Below are 24316 nucleotides of genomic sequence, written 5' to 3' on the forward strand. Positions count from 1 at the left end.
TAAACAAAAATAACTTATATCATGTCACATTAAAAATTGAGTTTAAAAAGAAGTGTCTCTTAAATTTTCATATCTTAGTTGACCTTTGACTAAGAATGTTCGACAAAATCGAAATCGAGCTTGCTTAATGAGATAAAAAAATGATCTTGTTTACTGAGCTAAAACACAAGCCCGCTTAACGAGCCGAGCTCGAGCCCAGACCAGATTCATTAAACATGATAAATGAACGATTAACGAGCCAATATCGTGCCTCATGATAAAAGATGAAATCGAGCTCGAGCACACACACACACACACACATATATACCTTAAATGAGTCGAGGTTGAGCTTGATATTATTCTTCTCGTTTCATTTACATGGATGTCAAACGAGCCCATAGTCAGGCATACAAAGGTTTTGTCTAAGGAAGAAATATCAGAAGGATTTGATTCAATCTTATATTAGATTATGAGAATCTACCGTCCAACAAGGAAAGAATTCAGAGAGATTTAAAATTTTATCCAGACTATAGTTTTAGTCATGGAATAACTCTACTCATATGGCAAATTTTCTTATATAAATATCAGATTTGATAACGTTATTTATACATTTATTTATATTCCTTACTTATAGAATTTCCTCCATTTTTTTATTTTCTGACTTGAGCGTCAGGGCGAGATGAACTCCCAAACATATTCTCGACTCTTCGGCATGTATCACTGTTTTGATCAACATCAATTGGCACCATATGTGGAAACATTTGAGAAAAGATGTAGATATCTCTTGTAGAAACGGAATATTTTGGAGTAGCGCCTAGAGATCATCCATGTCTCCTCCATGGAAGCTCGTCCGTATCATTTTAGTTGGAGGTCATCCTCAACTCTTCATGCAGATATCATGCTAACTCTTCTATAAGAGGTCATAATTAGCTCGTCAGCGTAAGTTTTGCATAGAGATAAGATCATTCTCAACTAACTCTTTGGTGATAGTTCATGTCCCAGCTCTTCAACAAGGGCCAGTCATCGAAAAGATCTTTAGCGAGCCGTCATATGCGACCAAATCTTATGCTAGAGGTCATCCGCTAGATCTCAGGTCATCAAAGTTCATGTTTTACGATGAAGAGAATGATGGAAGACGAGTAGTTGATCTGGATTTGCTGAAAGAGAAAAGAGAGACTATAGCTATAAGGATGGAAGCTTATAGGAGGCGGATAGCTCGTCCTACAACAGGACAATCATGCAGATGAGCTTTCAAGTTAGAGATCTGGTTTTGAAGAAGGTACAAGAGGTGGAGGTCGAGAAGTTAGATCCAATGTAGGAAGGCCCGTTCAAGGTATCAAAGAAGCTCAGCTCATGTGCATACTATCTGGAGACCCCGTCGACGAGAAGCTGAAGAGGCCATGCAATGCATACCAGCTTCGCAAATATTGTGCTTAGTTTCTTTGCACTCAATACTTTTTATTTTATTTTCAAATCATTGTCCTTTGGATTTATACAAGTATTTTATTATTTATATAAGATTTCATATTTTGTCTTGAATTGTTGCAACCTAAAATATAAGGTATTCACGACCTCAACTCAGAAGCTCTGATCACGTCATGCTCACCTCACCTTGGTTACTCTATGCCCTAAGGGACTTAGTAAGGGAAGCTCAGGTCGAGCTTAAAGTGAGTCCTCAATACTTAATCCGAAATGAGCATAGTCCATCTCTCCCCGATAGGTGTATCTAACTGACCTCTCTCAAATTAAACTTCATGAGATTATTATTTATTAAGCACTGGATCGAGCTCCTCGGCTCGGTTGGCCTCTCAGATTAGCCTTCCCTTCATGAGGTAATTATTTAATGTATTAGAACGAGCTCCTCGATCCCGACCGATCTATCTCATATTAACTTCACGAGGTTATTATTTATTGTGTTGGGACGAGTACCGGAGCCCGACCAACCTCTCTTAAATTAACCTTCACGAGGTTATTATTTATTTTGTTGGATCGAGCTCCCAGATCTAGCCGACCTCTTTCAGATTAGACTTCACGAGGTTATCATTTATTGTTTTGGACCGATCTTCTCGAGCTCGCCTGACCTCTCTCATATTAACTTTCACGAGGTCATTATTTATTGTATTGGAGATCTCTCTCATGTTAGCCTTCACATCTTTATTATTTATTGTGTTGAAACGAGCTCCTCGAGCCCGAGATACCTCTGACGGTTCAATTATTTGACCGAGCTCCCCGAGCTCGACAGACCTCTCTCAGATCCACCTTCACGAGGTTGATAATTCAACTATTTGGTCGACCTCTCTCAGATCAACCTTCACGAGGTTGATAGTCCAATTATTTATCCAATCTCCATGAGACCGACCGACCTCCACCAGATTGACCTTCACGAGGTTGATGCTTCAACTATTTGGTCGAGCTCGGGGAGCTCGAATGACCTCTCTCTGATCTACTTTCACAATGTTGATGATTCAACTGTTTGGACAAGCTCTCCAAGCCGACCAACCTCTCCCAAATCAAACTTTACGAGGTTGATCATTCAACTATTTGGTGGAGCTTCTTGAGCCCGACCGAACTCTCATATCAACCTTCATGAGGTTGATTATTCAATTATTTAACCGAGCTCCATGAGCTCGTGTCTACCCCTTGAAACTTATCTTTTGAAGATTAGTTTACATTTTTGCCAAGCTCCACGAGTTCTATTCAACATATTGAAACTTAATCTTTGCAAGATTATTTACGATCATTGGACTGAGTTCCATGAGCTTCGGCCGACCTTTTGCATTTTGGTCGAGATCTCTAAGTTATTTCCAACCTCACTTTACTTGATAATTACGAACTATTCTATTATTTGGTAGAACTCCCTAAGCTAGAACAAATTTTATTTTCGTTGTTTTGTGCCCATCGCCCATAGCAAGCCAAGCTTTCGATGCAAGTTGAGTTCACCTTTTCGTTGTTACAATAAAAGAGTTTTTACCCGACCGGCTCATGTCAAGCTCACATTTCATGCCAAGCTCATGTCATGTGCCTATCTCACATGCAAGCTTCAAGTCTATTATGTCAGCACGACTCGATCGGGGACTTGTGATACTCCACGGAACGAGATCAACTTACTCTCGATAACTCAGATAATGAAATGTTATGTGTTAATTGGCCCAATAACTAGATCACATCTAAGGGTAATCCAAGAACACACCTCGGGCTCAATAACCAAGTTTCATTGGGTGATCATCTGCGAGATCATCCCAGGCCGAAGAGTCTGACCTCCCAAGTACTCGTTACTAAGGCGAATACACAAGTCACGACCAACCTCCCCGCCGAGGCCTCAACCTATCTCCTAATATTTATTATGAGGGCAATTAAGCAAGTTGTGGCCAATATCTCCGTCGAGGTCTAACAGACCTAATTATACATCCTCATTTCTCGAATGAGGATTCATGTGCCCCGAGCCTAGATCTAGGAAGTGCCAACGTAAGCTCACTATATGTCAGTAAAGTTCAAGTATCGAATGAGCTAACAATCAAACGTACAAATCTCTTTTCTAAAGAATAATATCACGAAGATTTGATCCAATCTTATTTAAAATTCTAATAAGTTAGAGTCCAACACGAAAATAATTAAAGGAGATTTAAAATCTCATCAAGACTAGAGTTTTAATCATTGAAGAACTTTACTCACATGATAACTCGTCTTATAGATACCAAGTTCGATGTTTTTATTTATACATTCACTCATATTTAACATTTACAAAATTCTCTCTATTTTCATATTATCTTATTTGAGCTGTCAGATTGACTTCGCTAAAAAAACCTTCCGACTCCCTTCTAACATTCTTGCTTGTGTTTTCAGCTATCGTCCAATAGGCTGAGCTCATCTACCAAAACATATTCCCGACCATTTGACAAATATCACTAGTTTTATCAGCATCATGATGTATTTTAGGAACTAAAAATATTTATGATAAAATACCTCGTGTTAGTATAGATGGACAAATGCAAGAATCTTAAAAATAAACAATTTCTTTCTTCCACTTGCGAGTCAAAATAAACTTCTTTTATACAGTTGTTCAGTGAAAGCAGGTGGCGATGTTAATGCAGCGACCATGTCCGAGTCGCATGCCAATTCACCGCTACCTAAGTTGACCATTGAGAATTCACGGGGCATTCGCAACCATCTAGGGTTACTGATATCACGGATCTACAATCATAAAATAGACACACAAATATATACTATTTTCGTTTAAATCATTAAATCTATCTTTTTTGGTATTTTAGGTACGCAGGCTTTTTCGCTGGATTGTTATAGAGGAATAGTTATTTATTTATTTCTTAAATAAATAGGGATAAGATTATAGTCTATATACATTCGGCATTTTCCTCTTATTTAGTTTTGAGTACATTTTTTTTTGCAACAGTCTCATATATGTATATCCGTAAGACATGTCGGTCTGGTTTGTGTTTCCGATAAAAAGTGTTAATTTTTAATATAAAAATTAATAATTTTCACTCAAATTTATATGCATTACACAAAATATTTTTCATAACATATTTAAAGAAAAGTGATACTTTTATAATGAAAAACAATATTTTGAAGACAAAAGAGTTATATTTTTATAAGTTTGTGAACAATATCAAATCTTTCATAAATATTTTATGAAAGAGTCATGTTTACATGCACGAGAGAGTGAGATTATATGAATGAAGACTAACAACACTAGAAAAAGACACGATAAAATTAAATAAATTATAATATATATCCATAATTTCGATTTGACAAGTTACGTCACATTGAGTTTGTGGGATTATTTCACCCTACCTCTGCAGGCAGGCACTCCCTGCAGGGGTACATCCAAGGGTCAGAATTTTTTCTGGCCCAATTTTTTTTTTTAATTTTTTTTTTCTCGTGATATGAATCTCAATCTTTGATCCTAGGTGTGGGCACTGCCCCTACACCCAAGATCGAACCTTCCGAGTTTGTGTTTGTTTTGGTATAATTCATTTGTGAAAAGTCTTTAATTAATGATATTACCAATATCCAGAATAAAACTAAACTCAGTGTTACTGACTATTTAAATCTTATTTGTTCACTAATAAAAAATATTGCTTTCAAAGGTATTAAAAGAAGGGGGGAGAATCAAAATTTTAAATTAACTATTATGCGATAAGTTATTTCGAAAAAATGTTGATAAAAAAAATAGAGGAAGTTATTGAAAAATCCCCAATCAAAAAATTTCTTTGGCTTCACTCCCTACCCACAAAATTGTGGTACTATGTCATACAAAATGTGGTACATTTCATGTGGAAATGTGATACACTTCATGTGGAAATGTGGTACTAAGAAAGGACCTAGGGACTGAACACAAAAAAAAATGACGGCTGGGGAGTGAACCCAAATTTCCCGAAAAAAATATTATGATCATTAATCATACGATCTCACCTACTCGAGTATCATTGAGTGCTCTATGATTTTTATCATACGTGGTGAGTTGCTAATAGACCTTAGATGGGTTGATTTGATATTTTTTTGTTTTTCTTGTATATACCAAAAATATGTGTATATTTCGTTTTTAGTAATATAATTTTGATTTATCGATTACGATGAAATGTCGGTGGAGGAAAAGAAACCAACGGCTGAGAATGGATTCTCCAAAACTGGTAAGGTTGCAGCCCAACTTGCTTACTTCTCTGTCGACACGATGTGGGGCAACTGCATATTATCCAAATTACATTCTACCCCTCTGAATCAACGGTGGCTCTTCCTTTCGCACGTGATCTCGCCTCTCGATTCACAGTTGGCAAACAATTTTCGAATTCATTTACTTATCAGAATACGACAACAACAATCATATTATATAATAATAATTATATTTTTTATTCTTGGATTCAAATAAAAAATATGTCTAAAAAAATTGATTAATAATATTGTCTTGTTTTTGTACTGATTGATATATATATTGATTTTTTTGTTATTTTTGAATTTTTGCTTATTGTTTTATATGTGAGTTATATGATATTTTTAAAAACATAAAAATCTAGAGAAAAATTTATTTTAATAGCTTTAAATTCGAAAAATGGATAAAATATGATAGTTATAGGTATATTATAAATTTAGTAAAATAGATACTTTGTTTGAAGTAAAAATAGAGATTATGTGTAATTTAAGACCTTTGTTCCTACTTGAGTCGGCTAGTCCCCTGTCTTCGGAAGCTGAGAATCGTCAGTTCAAAAAACTCACTGACACAACTTTTCAACCATAATAATAAATGGGGGAATAGAAACTTTAATACCGTTTCATGAGTTAATTTTATTTGATAAATCTTATATCTGATCTGACATATTATTTTTTATGTAAAAATTATTAGTTTTTAATTTAGATATACATCGGATCGACACGTTTCATAATAGACATACTCAATAATAATATAATAGGTCTCATGTGATATATATCACATAATATCTTTTCATATCATAACTAACAAACACTTATAAAAAAATATTTTTTATAAGTGAGTCGGATATCTATCACATGAAATTAATGCACGAGATGGTGTTGCGAGAGTTTTTGTGATAATAATAGAGCATAGATAACAGATTTGATAAGGATAACTTTATTAACTTTAATTTTTATGAAGGTGTTTAATTAATTCATAAATAGATTACATGTGTATATATATATTTGTCCAAAGTCTTCGAATAAGAACAACGTGCATTATTTGACACCATTTTGGAAAAGAATTGATTGTCTTCAAAATTCTCAATTGTTATCTTCCTCAATCAACCACTGGCCTATTTTGAGAGATAAGTAAAATGCTGAAATTAACCAACAAATCTAAAGAAAATATTAACACGACTACTTGGAGCTTAGCCACGATTCTCCTGTCGATAAATCTTGCCACACAAAAGTTTTTTTTGATACCATATTATGATTGAGAACGATATAACAATAAAATTATGTTATCGATTATAAATTTTCTATTATTCACACAAACCTATACAACTCTTTTAAAGAGTTGAAAGGTTTATAAATTAAATATTTGAAAGCAACAGCAAAAAAGAAAAATAGCACTAGTTTTCAAACAAATGCTTAATGGGATTTCTGAAACTGTTGCAAGGATATACAAAGTTGGAGACTTTTTTCAATTTTTTTTTATGGTTTTAATATATAGGTAGATTTTATATTTTTGAAGAATATAAAGGTAGATTTTTACATATCGAGAGAAGTATCAAAAGATTGAGTTAGCTCGACATCTAAGCAATAAGGCTAAGGCTCTTCCCTAGGATAATATCATCTGTTGCGAAATCTGCTGCTTTCCTGAATGTCCCCCTACCAAAATCCAGGTTGTAGGAATCTGTAAGACCTTCCACTAGATTGAATTCCGGCACAATTCCCAGCAAGCTCTTCGCCTTTTCAACCGAAGCGAAGAAATGCTGCATTCATTTAACATTTAAGTACGCTTCGAATCAAGAAATATTTGACAGATTAAAGTTTTTAGAATGATCAGAATACCTGGTCGCGGAATGGAAAAGCTTTCTTTTTACCAAAATCGAACTCCTTGGGGTTGTAGTGAATAATCTCAGGTTCTGGGAATCCACCAGCCTGTTTACGAAAATGCATGGAAATCAGATTTCTTGATACTATCATCTATGTTGACAGGAAGAATTTTACCTTGGCACATGCTCTCGCTAATCCATCAAAAGTAACGTATTTTTCTCCGGAAATGTTGAAAACCTCTTTGTTTGCTTTGTCATTGCCAAGAACTCGAAGAAAAGCAACAGCAAGATCCTGGAGTAGTCGTTCATAAATATTCATTTTTAGAACAATTTATCTTCATTCTTTTTTTTTTGTGGGGGGGTGGGGGGGGGGGGGGTTAAATTTGATGTGATTTTTAGCTGACCTTCACATGGCCAAGTTGTGTGACCTGCAATCCTGAATTGGGAATCGGTATTGGTCTACCAGCTTTCAATCGGTGGAAGAACCACTCTTCAACTGGATTATAGTTCAATGGTCCGTATATGTAGACCGGCCTGATAGAAGTCCAATTTACGCCCCACGATTTTAATAAGCTCTCCGTCTCTAGCTTGCCCTTGTGTCTGCTCTTTGGATCAACTGCATCAGTCTTCAATCATAACATCAAGAACAGATTATTCAAAACAGATACAAAGAAAAGAGATAATGAAGCACAAACAAATGGTGCTTGTCGAGGAAATTTTGGACTAAATTTCCCCATTTCACACTATTTTCTAGAATTATATGCCTATCAAACAGTAATAAAAAGCTCTATTATTTATCAGATTCCAACCTGGAAAAACATCCCAGTTTCTTGTTACAGTTTTGCATATAGTTTTTGCTCGTGAATGCTTAAACTACCTCGAAGATTATTATGATATATGTTGAGGCTGACCTCAAAATGTGGAAGATAATCGGTTTTCAGGTACACTCCGGCTGAAGAGCAGTAAATGTACCTAGGGGTGAATTGAACCAGATAAGGAATAATGTATAAGTGATGCAAACTGTGATTAAAAACAAAAAAGCACAAAAGGTAAAGCTGGTGTAGAGATTTACTGTTCAAGGTTTGGTAAAGCGTCTAAAATTGGCTCCACTTCATTTGCTTCACGACCTGATAAAGTGAAAGATCAACTTTTGGGGGTAAATCATTTTTCTATAGCATCCGATCATGAACATAAAAAACAAATGCACTTCAACCAAGAAACATAACTTGCTGTATTGGATATAAAGGAAATATTCAAAGATCTCACACACACCATTGATATCATATACAACATCAAATCCTTCCGCCGAAAGTCTGCTCTTTACGAATTCAAAGTTCATCCTGTCTCCCTTCAAGTGCAAGATCTACAAAAGAACAACTCTGAGAGCTCCTATATCCCACACCCAATGGAACATGTATAGACACGAAATTCCCATTGTGTATGATTTGTATAGAACAAAACATATACCTTGGATGCAAAATCGTTAAAATCTGCATCTGATTCACCCGGCAACTGCGAGGCAATGGGTGCTTTCCCTCTGGTGAATAGAGTAACCTGCAACAGAAACAAGTAGTTGAAAATCTGTTTGGAGACAATCTTGAGCAAAACAGACTCAAATAATGGATATTACATGAATGGGAATTAAACCTGATGGCCCTCTTTGACAAGGAGTCTGGACAAAAAGATACCAATGAATCTGGTGCCTCCCATTATAAGAATTTTCTTGGCACTTGATGCAGTAACACACAATGCTCCATTCGACTGCAATTGTTTCTTCTTATACTGCAGAAAGTGAACATGTCTGATTAATTTATCCTGGTAACATTAACAACCATTTCCCAACAGAAACTAAAACCAGTAAAAAATGATTTTTAGCTCATAGGTCTCGAACCACCTAATACTTGAATTTTTTATTTTGAAAATACCAATTAAGTTTTTGAAATTCATAGTTCCTCATAAATTCTAAAACATTTTAAAGAAACTACTAAAAATTATGATAGCTAGGGTCACTCTTACTTTTCACTTCAGTTTCATTAATAATTAGTTAATGGTTGTCAAATAAATTAGAAAGTACATAAATATTCGCCAGATATCACAATCCAAAGTTTATTGACATAATAAATTAGATTCACCAATTTTTAATTTCATCGTCTTATCTCTTTTTTGACAGATTATTAGATTAATAAATGTAATCTATCCATATATATATATATATATATATATATATATATATATATATATATATATATATATATATATATATATATATATATATATATTATAATCAAGCAATATTTTTTCTCCAAAATATTCTCGTTTAGAAATTTAATTTAAAGGTTACATTTACCTGATGCCTGACATTCTCAAACCTTGAACTTGAGCATTGCCCCAGCTGAATCAACAAACAAGAAAATTCACACAGAAAAAAACTGAAACCAAATCAAAGAAACATGTGCAATGAACAGAAAATATATGTAAAAAATGGGACGACAATATTATTAAATCACAATAGACTCTTACAGATTTTGAAAATGAGTATAAATCTGGCTTGGCTATTTGCGTAGAATTAACATGGAAGCAGGGTTTGAGAAGTGTGAACGTGGCCATGTTCCAAGATCGAAGAGTGGAAAGGTGAAAGACCGCTGAATTGCCATTCTTCCTTTTTGCTAGTTTTTTGGATTGGATAAGACAAGTATTTGTATCCACACTTCTTCCATACAAAATTTCAAGCCAAAAATGGTGTCAGACGGTCTCATAAATCGTATTTTGTGGAAACATATCTTTTATTTGGGTCATCCATGAAAAAATATAATTTTTATGCTAAGAGTATTATTTTTTTTATTGTAAATATCGATAGAATTGACCTATCTCACAGATAAAGATCCGTGAGAGTGTCTCACAAGAGACCTACTAAAATTTCAATATAAATTTTCATTTTTTCTAGTCTTTAATTTATAGGCTAATTTACCACATTATCCTTGGAAGTTAGAATTAATGCAAATTTTGTATTCTTGATATTAATATAGGCGTAGCTTATATGTTCGTATGGAATTTAGATATATGTCACGGTTCATGCCTCGAAAATCTTTACGTAGACTTCTATGTGAAAAACAATAAATAAATCGAATAACTTATAAAATTATCAATACTCTCATCAGGTTTATATTTATATTATAATGTTTGTATTTATTTTACTTTATTCAGTGGGTTATGTAAGATAAATATAAAATTAATATTTAAATATAATTTAGCCCAAAAAATAAATTATCATTTGCTTATCACATGAAGAAATACAAGACAGAGATCGGTGCATATGGTAGAAAAAGTGCGGAGAGGCCCATGGGCTTTTTGAAGAAGCTTAATCCTCTAAAATATATAATTTATGATGGGTAAAGGCCCAACAATAATAATTGGACCAACAATCCAAAATGACCACCAAGCCCAATATCAGAAAATTAGGCGTTTTTAATAATCTAAATAGATATTATTCTCCCGTGGAATGATTCTGGCATAAATAAAGATATTTTTATGGACACGTGTCTGTCCAAACAACCACTCTTTCCCCAAACATATATCCACAAGCCAACTCTGCTCTCCAGTCTCCTCATCCCGTCTACGTTAATTTCCGCCAAAAAGGCAGCAGCAATTTGGCGGGGAGATTCTCTGTACTTGTTTTCTACCACTCTCTCGCTATGAACGCGAGATCGGTGCTCATTTCCTTCTACTCTGCTCCTGTTTATCATCAGATTTCACCGCCTAGAAGAAGGTCTGAGCCTGATAATCGTCCACAATTACGGTCATGTTCCTGTGATAGAGCCAATCTTATTCATTTTTTCTCGGGAAGTGCGAGGATTGGCTTTATTAGAAGAAGTTTAAGTGGTACTGGAAGAGTGCGGGCGGATGTGAAGTCGGAGACACGTGGTGTTGCGGAATCTCCGCCGCCGCTTTCGGAGCCTGTGAAGATTGGTTTGGATTATTATCATGATGATGATGGAGACGTCAGTACGGTTCCGTGGTGGGAACAGTTTCCAAGGCGTTGGGTGATAGTGATTCTATGTTTTACTGCTTTTCTAATCTGCAATATGGATAGGGTAAGAAGCTAGAGTCCTCAACCAACGTGAAAGTAATCGCACAATGGCTTCGTGCACACGTATATTTTGCTGCTTTGGTTGTGCCTCTATTATCATATAATTGTATGCTCTCTCGGACTAATTGACTAGTTGTAGGATGGCTAGCCACTGTATACGTGGAACACCTTGTTATTGACATTTGTGTTTCATATCAATTAGATCGAATGACGAATGACCCTTTCATTCCTGTTTCGCGTACATTGTACGAGCTTGTCTTTTCTAAGTGTCAAGGAATTTGAAATGAAATGCAGTTGGAGTTGGAACAACCGATAATCTTTGAATTCATCAAATTATTCCTGGCTTATTTCCGATTTTGCTCGAGTTTTCAATAAAAAAAAATTATTTTAATTTGACTCCCTCCTAAATGAAATTACAGGTTTCCTTGAACGAAGTAGTCACAGGAATGCATTTGTCGCAAGTAATGCGTAAAATGTTATTCTGAATGTTGGTCATCTTTAGATCATGTAGGTAGTTTTATTATTAGCTTTGCATATGCACTCTAGTATTGCATCCCCGCTAGACTTTTTTGATTACTAAATTGAATTTGAAAAGATATCTGATGATAAAAAAGGCACTAAATTGAATTTGAAACAATATCTGATGATAAATAAAGAATTAAATGATTGGTATACATTGATTATAAAACTGAAGGTGAAAAATAGTTTTTACAATGGTGTAAGAAATTGTGATTAAATATTTTCCTCGTTAATTTCAGAATATGTATTTTTAAAACCTTGAGGAGCAAGTTTATTGAAAACATTGTAAAAGAGACTCAATGAGCGTTAATCTCTCTCTCTCTCTCTCTCTCTTAATAAAAGTAAGTAATATGATTGTTATGACCACATCCGCCAAGACTATCACTACAACAATGCGCACTGCACAATTTTCAAGAAAATAATTGTGGTGAATGGATGCTTCATTTCTGCTGTGGTCATGGGTTGGTGTAGGGCATGGCCGAACTTAACCTCTTACTAAGTATTAACTCCATTTGGATTGAACATTTAATTTGTCTGCTTCATTCTTCAGCTGATCACTTTGTGCTTATTTCTCAGTTTTAATATTCTTGAAAAAGTTGCAAAAACGAGTAACTCTGTCTCCTTCTTTCCTTCTGTATTTTAGGTGAACATGAGCATTGCAATACTTCCAATGGCTACAGAGTTCCATTGGAATTCAACTACTGTTGGTTTAATTCAATCTTCGTTTTTTTGGGGCTACCTTCTCACTCAGGTATGAAGATAGCCTATTTGTTTTATGAAAAAATCACAGTTTTTTGTCTGCATATTTTGCTTCACTTTGATGAGATTGAGAATAATTCTTAAATATTTATATTTTATTTGTTATGTCTAAATTTGTATTGATTTTTGAATTTTTAAGTACTTGAAAAACCACATCTACAAGTACTCTTTGGGATCAAGGAGTTAGTTTCTCATTGTTTATAAATGCAGATTGCAGGAGGTGTATGGGCAGACACTGTTGGTGGGAAGTTCGTTTTAGGATTTGGTGTAGTTTGGTGGTCAATAGCAACAATGCTCACACCTATTGCGGCAAAGTTTGGTTTGCCTTTCTTACTCGTGGTTCGTGCTTTCATGGGTGTTGGTGAGGTAAGTATTCTCGCATGTCAGGTTAACATTTATCGTTCCTCTGGGTTTTTCTTTGGAATGCTGTTATCATCCGGATGTCCCTAGGTTGTAATGTTTTGTTGTGAACTTAGTCACAACAAATTGTGCTTTGCCAGTTTTCTGTTGAATTCAGCCAGATCACTTTCTAACAGGGTGTTGCGATGCCTGCTATGAATAATATTCTGTCAAAATGGGTACCTGTATCAGAGAGGAGTAGATCGTTGGCATTGGTTTACAGTGGGATGTATCTTGGGTCTGTAACTGGCCTATCATTTTCGCCGATGTTGATCCATAAATTTGGCTGGCCATCCGTCTTCTTTTCATTTGGTTCTCTGGGTGCAGTTTGGTTCACTTGGTGGCTCAGCCAGGTCAATTCTTGACTAGTAAACGATTTGGTTGCAAATTTTCAATTTGCATTTAAATTGATTTGTTTTTTATAGCAAGAATTTATTCTGCCATCAATTGCTTACCCATTTGGTTTTGACAAGGAGTACTGGATGTAGGCATACAGCTCACCACTTGAGGACCCCCAGTTATCGCCTAACGAAAAGAAGCTAATTCTTGGCAACAGTAAAGTGATTGAACCTGTAAAGTCTATACCATGGAAATTGATATTGACAAAAAAACCAGTATGGGCTCTGATAGTGTCTCATTTTTGTCACAACTGGGGAACTTTCATCCTTCTTACATGGATGCCAACCTATTATCACCAGGTATATATTTAATTATTTTTGAACAAAGGTAGTAGTACAATACTAGGTAATAGTACAAGACTGATTTATGTTGGGAAAAAAAGTAAGTCTAAAGTTGTTACTAAAAAAGACTGATGTTTTGGAATTCCTGGGTAGTGATATCAGCGGGCTGACTTTGGGAGTTGTTCCTTGCTTTTGTAGACAGTCATTATAGAATGTTTGATTATAGCTACAGCTCAAGGATCCACTCAGTTGTGATCCATCCAAATTATGTTGATTATCCATGTATGCAGTATTCTTGAATTTAATAGTAAAAGTAAAATGTCGATGAATCTGAAAAAAATAAAAGAAAAAGAACTTTGGAAAAAGTGAAAGAATTGCACTATTTAAATTATGGATAATGCTGTGGACAATGGAAGTTTTGATCGGTAAGGGAAGATGATGCTGGTGATGGTGGATGAAGGAAAATGGTATGTGAAATTACTTTGTGAAAAATCATGGACATTTGTTGCATTGTGAAAAGGAGGAAAGAGCATGAGGTTGATAAACGTTGTTGCCTTTTCTATGGTGGATGAGATAGTGAGATTGATTTCGATCAGCTATGTTTTATGGCTCAGAGTGTTAGGCCACTACAGGACTACATATGCATAAGATGACGGTAGCAGAGATATGTAATGTTAATATGGATGTATGGCAAAACACACGATGATAGAATTATGAATGAAATGATTATGAATTATTTAAATGTAGCTCTATAGAGGATAAAATTAGAAAGATACGTCTAACATGGTTTGGTCATGTGGGAAAATCGTGTAGTTTGGAGAACCAATATGCATGTAGCCAACCCCGCAACTAGCAGGAATGTGTTATTATGATGATGAAATATGATGAGATATGTAATGGAGTTCAAGTTCTCCTTGATGATTCGGTCAGAATTTTTTGACCAAAATTTTCTTCGTTGAATTTGTAGGTGTTGAAGTTCAATCTCACTGAATCAGGTCTTTTTTGTGTCTTTCCATGGCTTACTATGGCCTGTTCTGCAAATTTTGGTGGTTGGATTGCAGATACTCTTGTGAGTAAAGGTGCATCTGTGACCAATGTTAGAAAGGTATTCACATGATTACTTTTTTTTTGGACCAACAATTTTATATGTGCATTGGTACGGAGTGATTGTTATGTTCTATCGATGTAAATTTTGAAACTTTCTAAAACAGCTAAATGAATGTTGTGATTGTAGTCATACATACCAGAAAGACCCTCAGTCAAAATTCTTCCAACAATTTTCTGGCACATTTCAGTTACTTGATTGTCCATTGTTATTTTTTTTAGCGGTTGCTTTTCAATGCTTCTCTACTCATTTTAATTATTAGACTTCTCTTGGGTACTGAGTGATATTACCTCTTTGTCTTTACTTTGTTTATGGAGTTGTATTCTTGCATGCTTTTCTTACAATCAGTAGATCTTGGCTACGGGAGCTGGCAATTTTAAGTTTAACTATATTTCTTTTCTAAGATTTGTTTTGTAGCTACCTATTGCCATTTCATGTTAGGGTTATACGTGGATGCGATTGGGTGAAATTCACAGTTTTTAATAACATCTGACTATCCATATGCGTTATTTAAATTCTCGTGCAGATAATGCAATCAATTGGATTTCTTGGTCCAGCTTTCTTCCTATCTCAATTGAGCCATGCGGATTCTCCTACAATGGCTGTTCTGTGTATGACATGCTGCCAGGTTTGTTGTTATTTTGTGGTAAAAATATCATAATTCTAGTCAATGGTGGAAATAATATTGAAGTACTCTTGTCAAATTTCTAAAATTGAAAAAATTGAATAATTGACCCACTTAAGTTTTTAATTGTTTTCCTTCATCGATTTGCATGATAATTTAGGATTTGTCGTCTAAAGAAAGTAGGTGATTTATGATTAGGAAAGTTTACTAAGTGAGAAAAAGTGCGATGAGTATTGTCCCTAGATACTCTATGCAAATGTATATTTAATCTATTACCTAGTATTGAGATGACCGAAAAACTTTTTCTTTCTTATAAAGATACAGAGGTACTGTAAGTACTAGCTATTTATTATTTGTACATCTACTTCCTTTCCTTGAAAAAAGTTACCGGAACAGCTTGAAAATTTTCCAAGCTTTTTCTTTTATTGTACAAAAAGGGAACATGATATTATTTTGTTTCAGCAGTTTTTCATTTACTTTTGCTTTCTTTAATATATTCCTAGATCCAACTGGAGCAATACTATGCATATTCAGTGAGTCGTCATTCTTGTAATGTTTTGTAAAATTAATTATTGGTCAGGGAACCGATGCCTTTTCACAGTCAGGGTTGTATTCAAACCATCAAGATATTGCTCCTCGATATTCAGTAAGTACTTCCCATTAATCTTCCATGACTGCACCAATTTACTTGCTATAGAGTCAGGAACGAGCTCGATGAAAAATCAACTGTTGATGCGATTTAGACAATGTGATCTGGTGGACGCATAGTTTCTCTTACACAAGCAAATATTTTTTATGTTTTATCTTTATGAACACTTATACAGGGGGTATTGCTTGGTCTATCTAACACTGCTGGAGTTCTTGCTGGTGTTTTTGGTACTGCTGCGACTGGTTATATCTTGCAACACGGTAAGCTTTCATTGCTCGGATCTTGTAGCTGAAATAATTTGATATGTCCTCTAGCACTGGCTCTTGAGTTGCAAATGGAAGTCAGGAATCTTCAGCTATCTTCATACTTTACAATCTCCCATAGGTTATTTAATCTTGAAACCTTAGCACTTAATCTTACAATGAAATCTGAGACTGTTGAATTCATCCGTTTTCAAAATAGGTTCTTGGGACGATGTCTTCAACGTTTCTGTTGGACTTTATTTAGTTGGCACCGTGGTATGGAATCTTTTTTCGACTGGTGAAAAGATATTGGATTGAAATGGTAGCACAAAAATCTGCATCGAGTAGGAACAAGGACCTCAAAGTAAACTTAAAATGAGATATTGAGCGGACGAAGCTCATGTATGCATTCGAAATCCTCTTTTGATGTGTTCATCTTTAACTCGTGGATTTACTATGGAGAGAACTGAAGAACTCTTTTGCAACCAGTATTTCCAAGAGATTGATGCATTCGCGGCACTGCCTCTTTGGAGGAGAATAGGAATGTAGGAAAATTAGGATACATACCCAAATTTTATGTACATAATAACATTATATGCAACTCTTAGCCGATTCTTTTAACATTATGTCCATATATACATTATTTGATATTGTTCACCTTTGCAAAAATCATGGCTATTAATTTTTCAAAGTTGGTAATTGTTTGCTAGCTACAACCCTGTCTAACCCTCGATTCTTTCTTGGTCAAGACATTGATTTTATTTTTGCCCCAAAATCATGAAGTATTATTATTCTTTGAATCCATGATCGTATTTGCTCCTCCGTCGTGTATGTCCAGGGTACAGACAATTGGTGATTACTTGAATAGTATAACCTACTGTCCCTTGATTCCGAACAAAATAGAAAATTTCTCACGGGTCACATCTCAGTTAAAAAAACTTTACATGCTTGAACTGTATTTACCAGTTAACATGTCAGCAGGTTCATTTCGATGAAAATTTCAAACTTATATTACAGAACCAACTGAAAATAATACGATCATAATATGGATGATACGTAAATTACTAAATTATGCCATTCAGAGGGAGAATAACTGAATACATACCCGTCGGCATGCATGATTTGAGCGAATCACTCCTAGTTGTTTGCCCTAGTCCTCTCATATCATTTCCTCTTGTTGGCTAGTATCCATTGCATTATTGTCATTCCTTTTCTTTTTTATTGGTATAATTAAACATTTATCATCTCCATAAATCAGAGTGATTCCAGCTCTATACCATAGTTTTACCACAAAACATATCCTATTTAGCTTCTAACTCAGACCCCTTTGGCCCTTTCATAAGTATCGAACTTGTCACGATCCAGTGGTAATCAACCATATATCTAGAATGTGTATTTAATGAGCGAAGAGTATTGTATCATTAAATTGATTGAACAAATTATACACACATAAAGTATAAGTGGACGATGCCAATAAAAAAAAAAAAGACATTTTGCGACAAAAGAAGTTGAAAAATACCAATTTACCCCTCCTCTCCCACACATGCAGATGACCCTTTCATTGTGCCAATTGCAAAGTCATGGCAACCCCACACCCAATACATATTCGCAATCGCCCTTACATAGGCATCGTCACCAGTAATGCACGTGGCTTCAAGTAAACTTTGAGCCCATTCTTCATGAATAAAGTCAAAGACATCTTCTGCTCGACCCGGTGGCCTGGAACTAATGACAGCCGGTACCGTAGGAGCACGGCTGATGCCACTGACTTCATCTGAAGATAAGCCAAGTCCTTACCTAAACAAGTCCTAGGTCCACCATTAAACGCCACAAACTTGTACGCATCCTTAACCGGTTCGAACTGGTCTCCGCTTTCTGATAGCCACCTCTCCGGTTTAAATTCCATGCAATCGGCTCCCCAAATATTCTTCATCCTCCCCATGGAGTATATCGAATATGTCACCGTTGAACCAGCAGGTAGCTCCGTCCCATCAGGCAAAATGTCATCCGAGACAACGTATTTGAAGTCTTCGGGCACAGAAGGGTACAGACGGAGAGTCTCGGCTAGTGCTGCCTTTAGGTAAACTAGCTGGTCTGCTTCATCAAATGTCAGCGGCTCTTCAATCCATTTCTCGGGTGTCTCTGCCTCTGGTTTTTTGGAGAACATTCGAGATCTCCTTTAGGATCTTTTCTTCGACTCGGGGTGTGTTCATTACGAGCCAGAAGAACCAACTTAGAGCCACCGACGATGTGTCCCGCCCCGCGAGAACGAAGTTTAAGGCTATCCGTTTGAGTATTGAGTTTGAGAAGAGGTTACCATCGATATCTCTCTTCTTCATGAAACGGGACAAAAGATCATCTGATGGGGTTTGTTTTCGTGCATCAAGTGCTTCTGTCATGTAATTTTCCACAATACTCAGGCTTCTCCTCAACCTCTTTTCAGCTCCCAAATCAAAAATTTTCTTCAATCTCCATAGAAAACCAGGGTAAAGCAGCCTCTGCAGTGTTGCTTCGGTTGCAGAATCAAACGCAATTGCAAATGGATTCTCAGGCATTTCAACTGACAATGTTTCCGGGTCCTTCCCAAACGTAAGCCCACATATATTATCAAACGTTAAACGAAGCAAAATATCTTGCAAATCTACTGATGTGTGATCTTTAGCTGCCTTCTCCAAGATAACCCACAAACGAGTTCGTATTGTTCGGCTCACCCAACGAGCCATCGCTTGGCGAAGAGTCCTTGTGGTGAACTCAAGAGCGGCAGTTTTTCGCTGCAGCAGCCATGTCTCACCATCACTGTTGAATATCCCTTGTCCCAAAAGATCATGAAAGGCGGTTTGCCAAGTAGGGCCTTTCGGATAGTTACAGAACCGGGTCCGAAGAATGTGTTCTATGTTTTTCGGGTGACACGTGACTGTGTAGAACCCTTGTTTCCTAGCCAAGAACGGGATGGCTATGGTGCATGTTTGATACGTTGCGGCGCTGCCTGTCGAAAGGAGGTTTCCGGCTATCCAGTCATGGATTCGACTCCGATTGACGAATAGATGCGGAAGGCTACCGACGAGCGGCCATGCCTTCGGGCCGGTGAGTTTTCTTGCTAGCGGCCAAAACCATAGGCAATAAGCTGATACAACCGTTGCTAAGCAGAAGAAAAGTAATAGAATGTCCATGTTCTTGGGTGAGAAAGTTGAGTACGTAAAATCTGGTGAATACGATAGGCGAGGATGATACTCGGTTAATATATATATATCTGTGACATTTGTGTCTTGTGATATCAAGAGAGAATTAGGAGAGAGTTGTTGGGAAAATTTTCATGGGACAAAAGAAGGGGTTGGTTTGATCGTGGAACTATTTTGGAGTTGCCAAGTCATAAGAAAAAGAAAGCTTTTGCAGGCAAATACCACTGTTTATACATCGTGAATAATACTTTCTATTTATTTTACATTTTTTAAACATAAAATCGACATATATTTTAATATATATCCAAGTGTTAGATAATAAAAAAACTACGTTACGGGCTCGGTTCGAATTTACGATTGTTTTTTAGAACAATTAATCTTGATTTGTTCTTTGGAATTTGGTTTCGCATCTTTGATATATGATCCACGTTATTTCAAGTCAAGCTAGATAAATGCATGTATAGAGATACGTGGATACCATACATTAGGGCCTTAGGATTCGTTACATATACTAAAGCATTTTTTTGGCTATATTTCTACATTACTTGTGCTGACATTGTATAAATCGGTACCTAATTTTCGATGCTTCAAATTTCATTTACTGGCGAAATGGGCACATTGAGACAAAGGGTAGTTGGAAGCAGTTCATTCCAGTTGAGAAATTATGTTTTTGTCACAAAAATCTTAACTCGGACCAAAGTCGTGAATTTGAAGGCTGAAGAAACTTTATCACACGACTTTGACTCCACACTAATCCTAACCATCAAACTTAGACAAAGTTTAGAAACCCACCATTAACTAAAGAAAGAGTCCCAAAAACATAAAAAAAATACAACACTTGTCCACTTTACAAAAGTAGTAGGCCATGGGCCGACGGCCACCGCCGTTTTTTTTTATTTAAATATTTTTTTTTCCATTTTCATATTTCTTCATCAATTTTTTTATATCAAATTCAAATTTAAAATCAATAACATATTTTTTTTTTAATCCAAAATAAATTGATTGAAAAATATATCGAACATTTTTTTTGAAAAATATGTATATTAAATTAGACGGCTGTCTAGACGGATTTTGAGTCGTCTAGGTAGCGACTAAGAAACTTAGGCTACGGGTTTTTTTAACAGCCCCCGTAGACATCGTCTTTTTAAAAATCGAGACGGTAGAGAACTGTCTAGCGCTTAGATGATCCTAGGCCACACATTTTAGAACACCCGTTACCATTCTAAATGACAATGATTTTTATAAAATAAATACATGGTTATCATTGTGAAAATCCGAATCAATTTGGTCTTGCATTATTCCATGCATTTTGAATAAATGTACATAATTTTCTTCCTCTATTCAATCATCATTATACTAAGTTGAATTGAGCAAGTTGTAAAAACATAATAAAAGAGGATTAAAAGCCATTTGACCTAATTGTAGCAGCCTTAAAATACAAGCATGCAGCCTTCAAAATTCGAAACTTTAAATGGACATATGCAGCTTGTTGGAGGAGTTGTAACAACCAATTTAAGGTCCATTAACAGCCATTATTGAGTGGTAACAGCTGTCTTTTCAGTTGATCGTTTTCACCTATAAATAGTGGCCAAAGGTTATGAGGAATAACACTACCAGCACCTATTTTCGAAGCCTTGTAGCAGCTCATCCTTATCCATTTTCGAAGCCTTGCAACAACTAAGTTATGTTCCCAAAACAAGCATCATTCTTTCTCGCTAGATTTGCAAAAGTAAGTGGGTTTATTATTGTTTTAAAAATGATATACGTATGTCTTTAAAAATTTGATCGTCATGATATTCGATTCTATTTGTTATAAAAATTCTTGAACAATTTTTTGTTTGATATTAGTTATAATATTTGAAAGCATGTTTGAAACATTTGAAATGCACTGTAATGATTCAAATTAGAAATGGTAAGAAATTCCGATATTTGATAAGTCTTGTTTTGACCCTGATATGGTGGGATATAATAACCGCTCATTTGGCCTCACCTCTTAGAAGAGTAACATATGGTGGACTGATTAGTAAACCATGAAAATGAGATGATTTTCAGTGCAAATGTTCATATTTTGTTCGTATTTGATTCAACATGTTTATTCATCAAATTATAATAATGTATTCGTATAGTTATAACATTGATATTTGTTATATACGATCAGCCCTCATTTACTGAGTATTTCCCCAAATACTTACCCCTTACATTCTCACCCAGATAAGAACGAGGAACAAATTGAAGATAAAGAATAGGAATATTTTTTATGATAGTGATGAAGTCAATCCAATTCAAGACCACTCTGGTTATTCTGTCTTTTAGTTAGATTATCGTATTTTACGCTTCCACATTTCGTTTTAATCGCATTGTAAAGACGATTATTGATTTATGTAATAGACTGACTTTTGGCTATTTAATGTACTACATGACTTGTTGTTATACGATTTTAAATTGTTAAACAACGTCGATGACACGTTTCGATTTCGGGACGTGACAATCATTAGAAATAAGATGATTAGCAAGAGATTTTTTTTAGAGGTTCGACGTATTACAAGTACGATCGATAAAAAATAATTCAATAATACCATCAAATCAACCAATCATAACTAATTATAATAGAGTAGACATAAACTCATATAAGTGGGAATCAAATTCAATCTTTACTAGAAGAGAATCTTGGAGCCTCAAGCAATTTGATTGCCCATGTAAAGAAATTGGCGGATCATTTATCACAGTGATTTTATTACATATACATAATTTTGTATAAAAATGTTAAAGGAAATATACAATATTGGTGCGCCAGTTTTACTTCACATTTGCCTCCAACCGATTGAGCAACACCTCTCCCTCTCTTACAATACTATGCAGCACTTGCTAAAGTTGCAAAATGAGTGTAAACAATTAGCCATTAGGGGATCGATTGGGGGGAAACTGGGGAGTCTGCTCCAGAAAATCCTATCCTATTTTATCTGCTAATTCAAGTTTTTTTGTTTTGTTGAATCTTGATTTTGACACCAGGATTATGAAGCCATTGCAGATAAGAAATAGCTTAGAAAGTTAGCAAACACTTTCATAAATTAATATGGGTGTCGATGCATATGATGTTCAAGTTTATATAGGTAAACTATTAAGATTTTCATCAAGAATTTGTGTTGCATTCTTGATAGAATATCCATTTGTTTCATTTCCCTTGCATTGTTTTGTTCTCCTGTACATGACAATTCCATCGGTTTTCTGGTTTTTGCTATATAGTTTCCCTTTTCTTGTCTTTACGGCCATCATTCTCAGAATCTTTTTCAGCGTTGAAAATAGAAATGAAAAAAAAGTAGATGAATCCGGAAATACAACGTCTGCAGAGAATAAAAGATATTTAAAACATGCCCGATCTATAAGACGAAGACGGGCTCAACATGTCAATGTAGAAGATAGTAATAATGGCCAATGCAACTTGGAAGAGAAAAACGCGGTTTTCTCAACTAGTTTCAATCATGATATGGTTAAGAAAAATGCACTGATTGAACAAAGCCCAAGAAAGATTCGTGAGATTGAAGTGGATTCTTCATTTACAAACGGCATCGCAGGTCATGAAGGGCCTAAAAGATTTACATGTTTAAAGAGGTGGGAAGATGAAGACCAAGAAGAGAGTTGAAAATGGAATAGGGTGATCAGAAAAGTGTAATGGATGTTGGCATTGAAAGAACGAAGAGACTAGAGAGTATGATCGCAAGGCATAGGGCGCGAAAACTGCTATCTTAAAGTTAGGAGAAAGCTGATGAATATGGATAGAAATGATCCTACAACTGAAAATCTCGCTTCCCTTGTTATTCCCAAACATGATGATACCTCTATATTTTCTAGTAACGATAGTGGTCAGGTTCGCCCGTACCTGGTTCGGCACCATCCATTATGATACCAATGCACAAACCCTTTGATCCACATGAGGAAAAACCGGACCTCACAGGGGACAGCTTCCAGCAAGAGTTCATGTCTGCAAACCAAAACGATATGATGTTTTGCAGGCACAAGAGCTTCAGCTTAGGGGCTTTCTTTCCTGTACAAAACAAACAGAATCGACTAGAAGAAACATTGTCGTTCCAGGATTTCCATTTCAGGAAAAATAGTTGTTCAAAAGAGTATCAGATCGCCAACCTGGGAAACCCTTTTTGCAAGCAGAAATCTTGCACATGTATGTCTTGATTTATGTTTCCATAATATGATGCTGATGTCTTGTACAGTTAACAGGACATCCTATTCTATACGGGTGAGATAAACTGGTGAACTAATCATCTCCCAATCATAAATAACATTAGATAGTGGAAAACATATGAATGGTCTCATGTAACTTGCATTGTATTTTTCTTGCAATATGGTTAAATATTTCACAGTTACCTTCAGAAACTCGACACCTATGACAGAGCACTCAATGGCTTTTCCACAGGCTGGTTCAGACATCGAAATTTCACAGGTTTGTAAGAGGAAAATAAGTTCTCCTGCAATCGATATATTAATCATCTTGCATAACTACTTTTTCAGGCAATAACTTTCTAAAACCCATTAGAGGCAGTGAAGATTTTTTCATGACACGAGATACAAGGATACCCACCCTTTCATCTGCATG

General features: G+C 35.6%; 3 protein-coding genes across 4 annotated transcripts; 1 reads left to right on the forward strand and 2 right to left on the reverse strand.

The window, feature by feature from the left end:
- Positions 1–7038: 7038 nt before the first annotated feature.
- On the reverse strand, positions 7039–10179 carry LOC140836379 (chloroplast stem-loop binding protein of 41 kDa b, chloroplastic). Of its 2 annotated transcripts, none has more exons than XM_073201859.1 (11): positions 9984–10179; positions 9811–9855; positions 9111–9245; positions 8931–9017; positions 8736–8826; positions 8536–8590; positions 8375–8435; positions 7868–8089; positions 7639–7755; positions 7480–7569; positions 7039–7400 (listed from the first exon to the last, which is right to left on the reverse strand). In XM_073201859.1, exons 1-11 carry the CDS (start codon positions 10068–10070, stop codon positions 7221–7223), a joined length of 1170 nt encoding a protein of 389 aa, XP_073057960.1. In that variant the 5' UTR covers positions 10071–10179; the 3' UTR covers positions 7039–7220. The 2 variants fall into 2 exon arrangements, with proteins under 2 accessions (XP_073057960.1, XP_073057969.1); XM_073201868.1 differs by having other exon boundaries at positions 9811–9892; positions 9984–10112.
- An 841-nt stretch (positions 10180–11020) lies between these two features.
- Positions 11021–16904, forward strand: LOC140836392 (sodium-dependent phosphate transport protein 1, chloroplastic-like). Its single transcript, XM_073201878.1, has 10 exons — positions 11021–11554; positions 12713–12820; positions 13039–13194; positions 13365–13580; positions 13716–13925; positions 14875–15012; positions 15539–15640; positions 16218–16283; positions 16462–16546; positions 16749–16904. The coding sequence occupies exons 1-10, from the start codon at positions 11156–11158 to the stop codon at positions 16844–16846; spliced, it is 1578 nt and encodes a 525-aa protein (XP_073057979.1). The 5' UTR covers positions 11021–11155; the 3' UTR covers positions 16847–16904.
- Positions 16905–17923: 1019 nt separating this feature from the next.
- LOC140836399 (cytochrome P450 86A1-like) lies at positions 17924–19856 on the reverse strand. The gene is given in 2 exon segments (XM_073201889.1): positions 17924–18663; positions 18665–19856. Coding segments are annotated over 2 exon segments (1551 nt in total). The 5' UTR covers positions 19699–19856; the 3' UTR covers positions 17924–18146.
- Positions 19857–24316: the final 4460 nt, after the last annotated feature.

This window comes from Primulina eburnea, chromosome 1 (genome assembly GCF_022965805.1).
Source record: "Primulina eburnea isolate SZY01 chromosome 1, ASM2296580v1, whole genome shotgun sequence".
In the NCBI taxonomy this organism is placed as follows: Eukaryota; Viridiplantae; Streptophyta; class Magnoliopsida; order Lamiales; family Gesneriaceae; genus Primulina; species Primulina eburnea.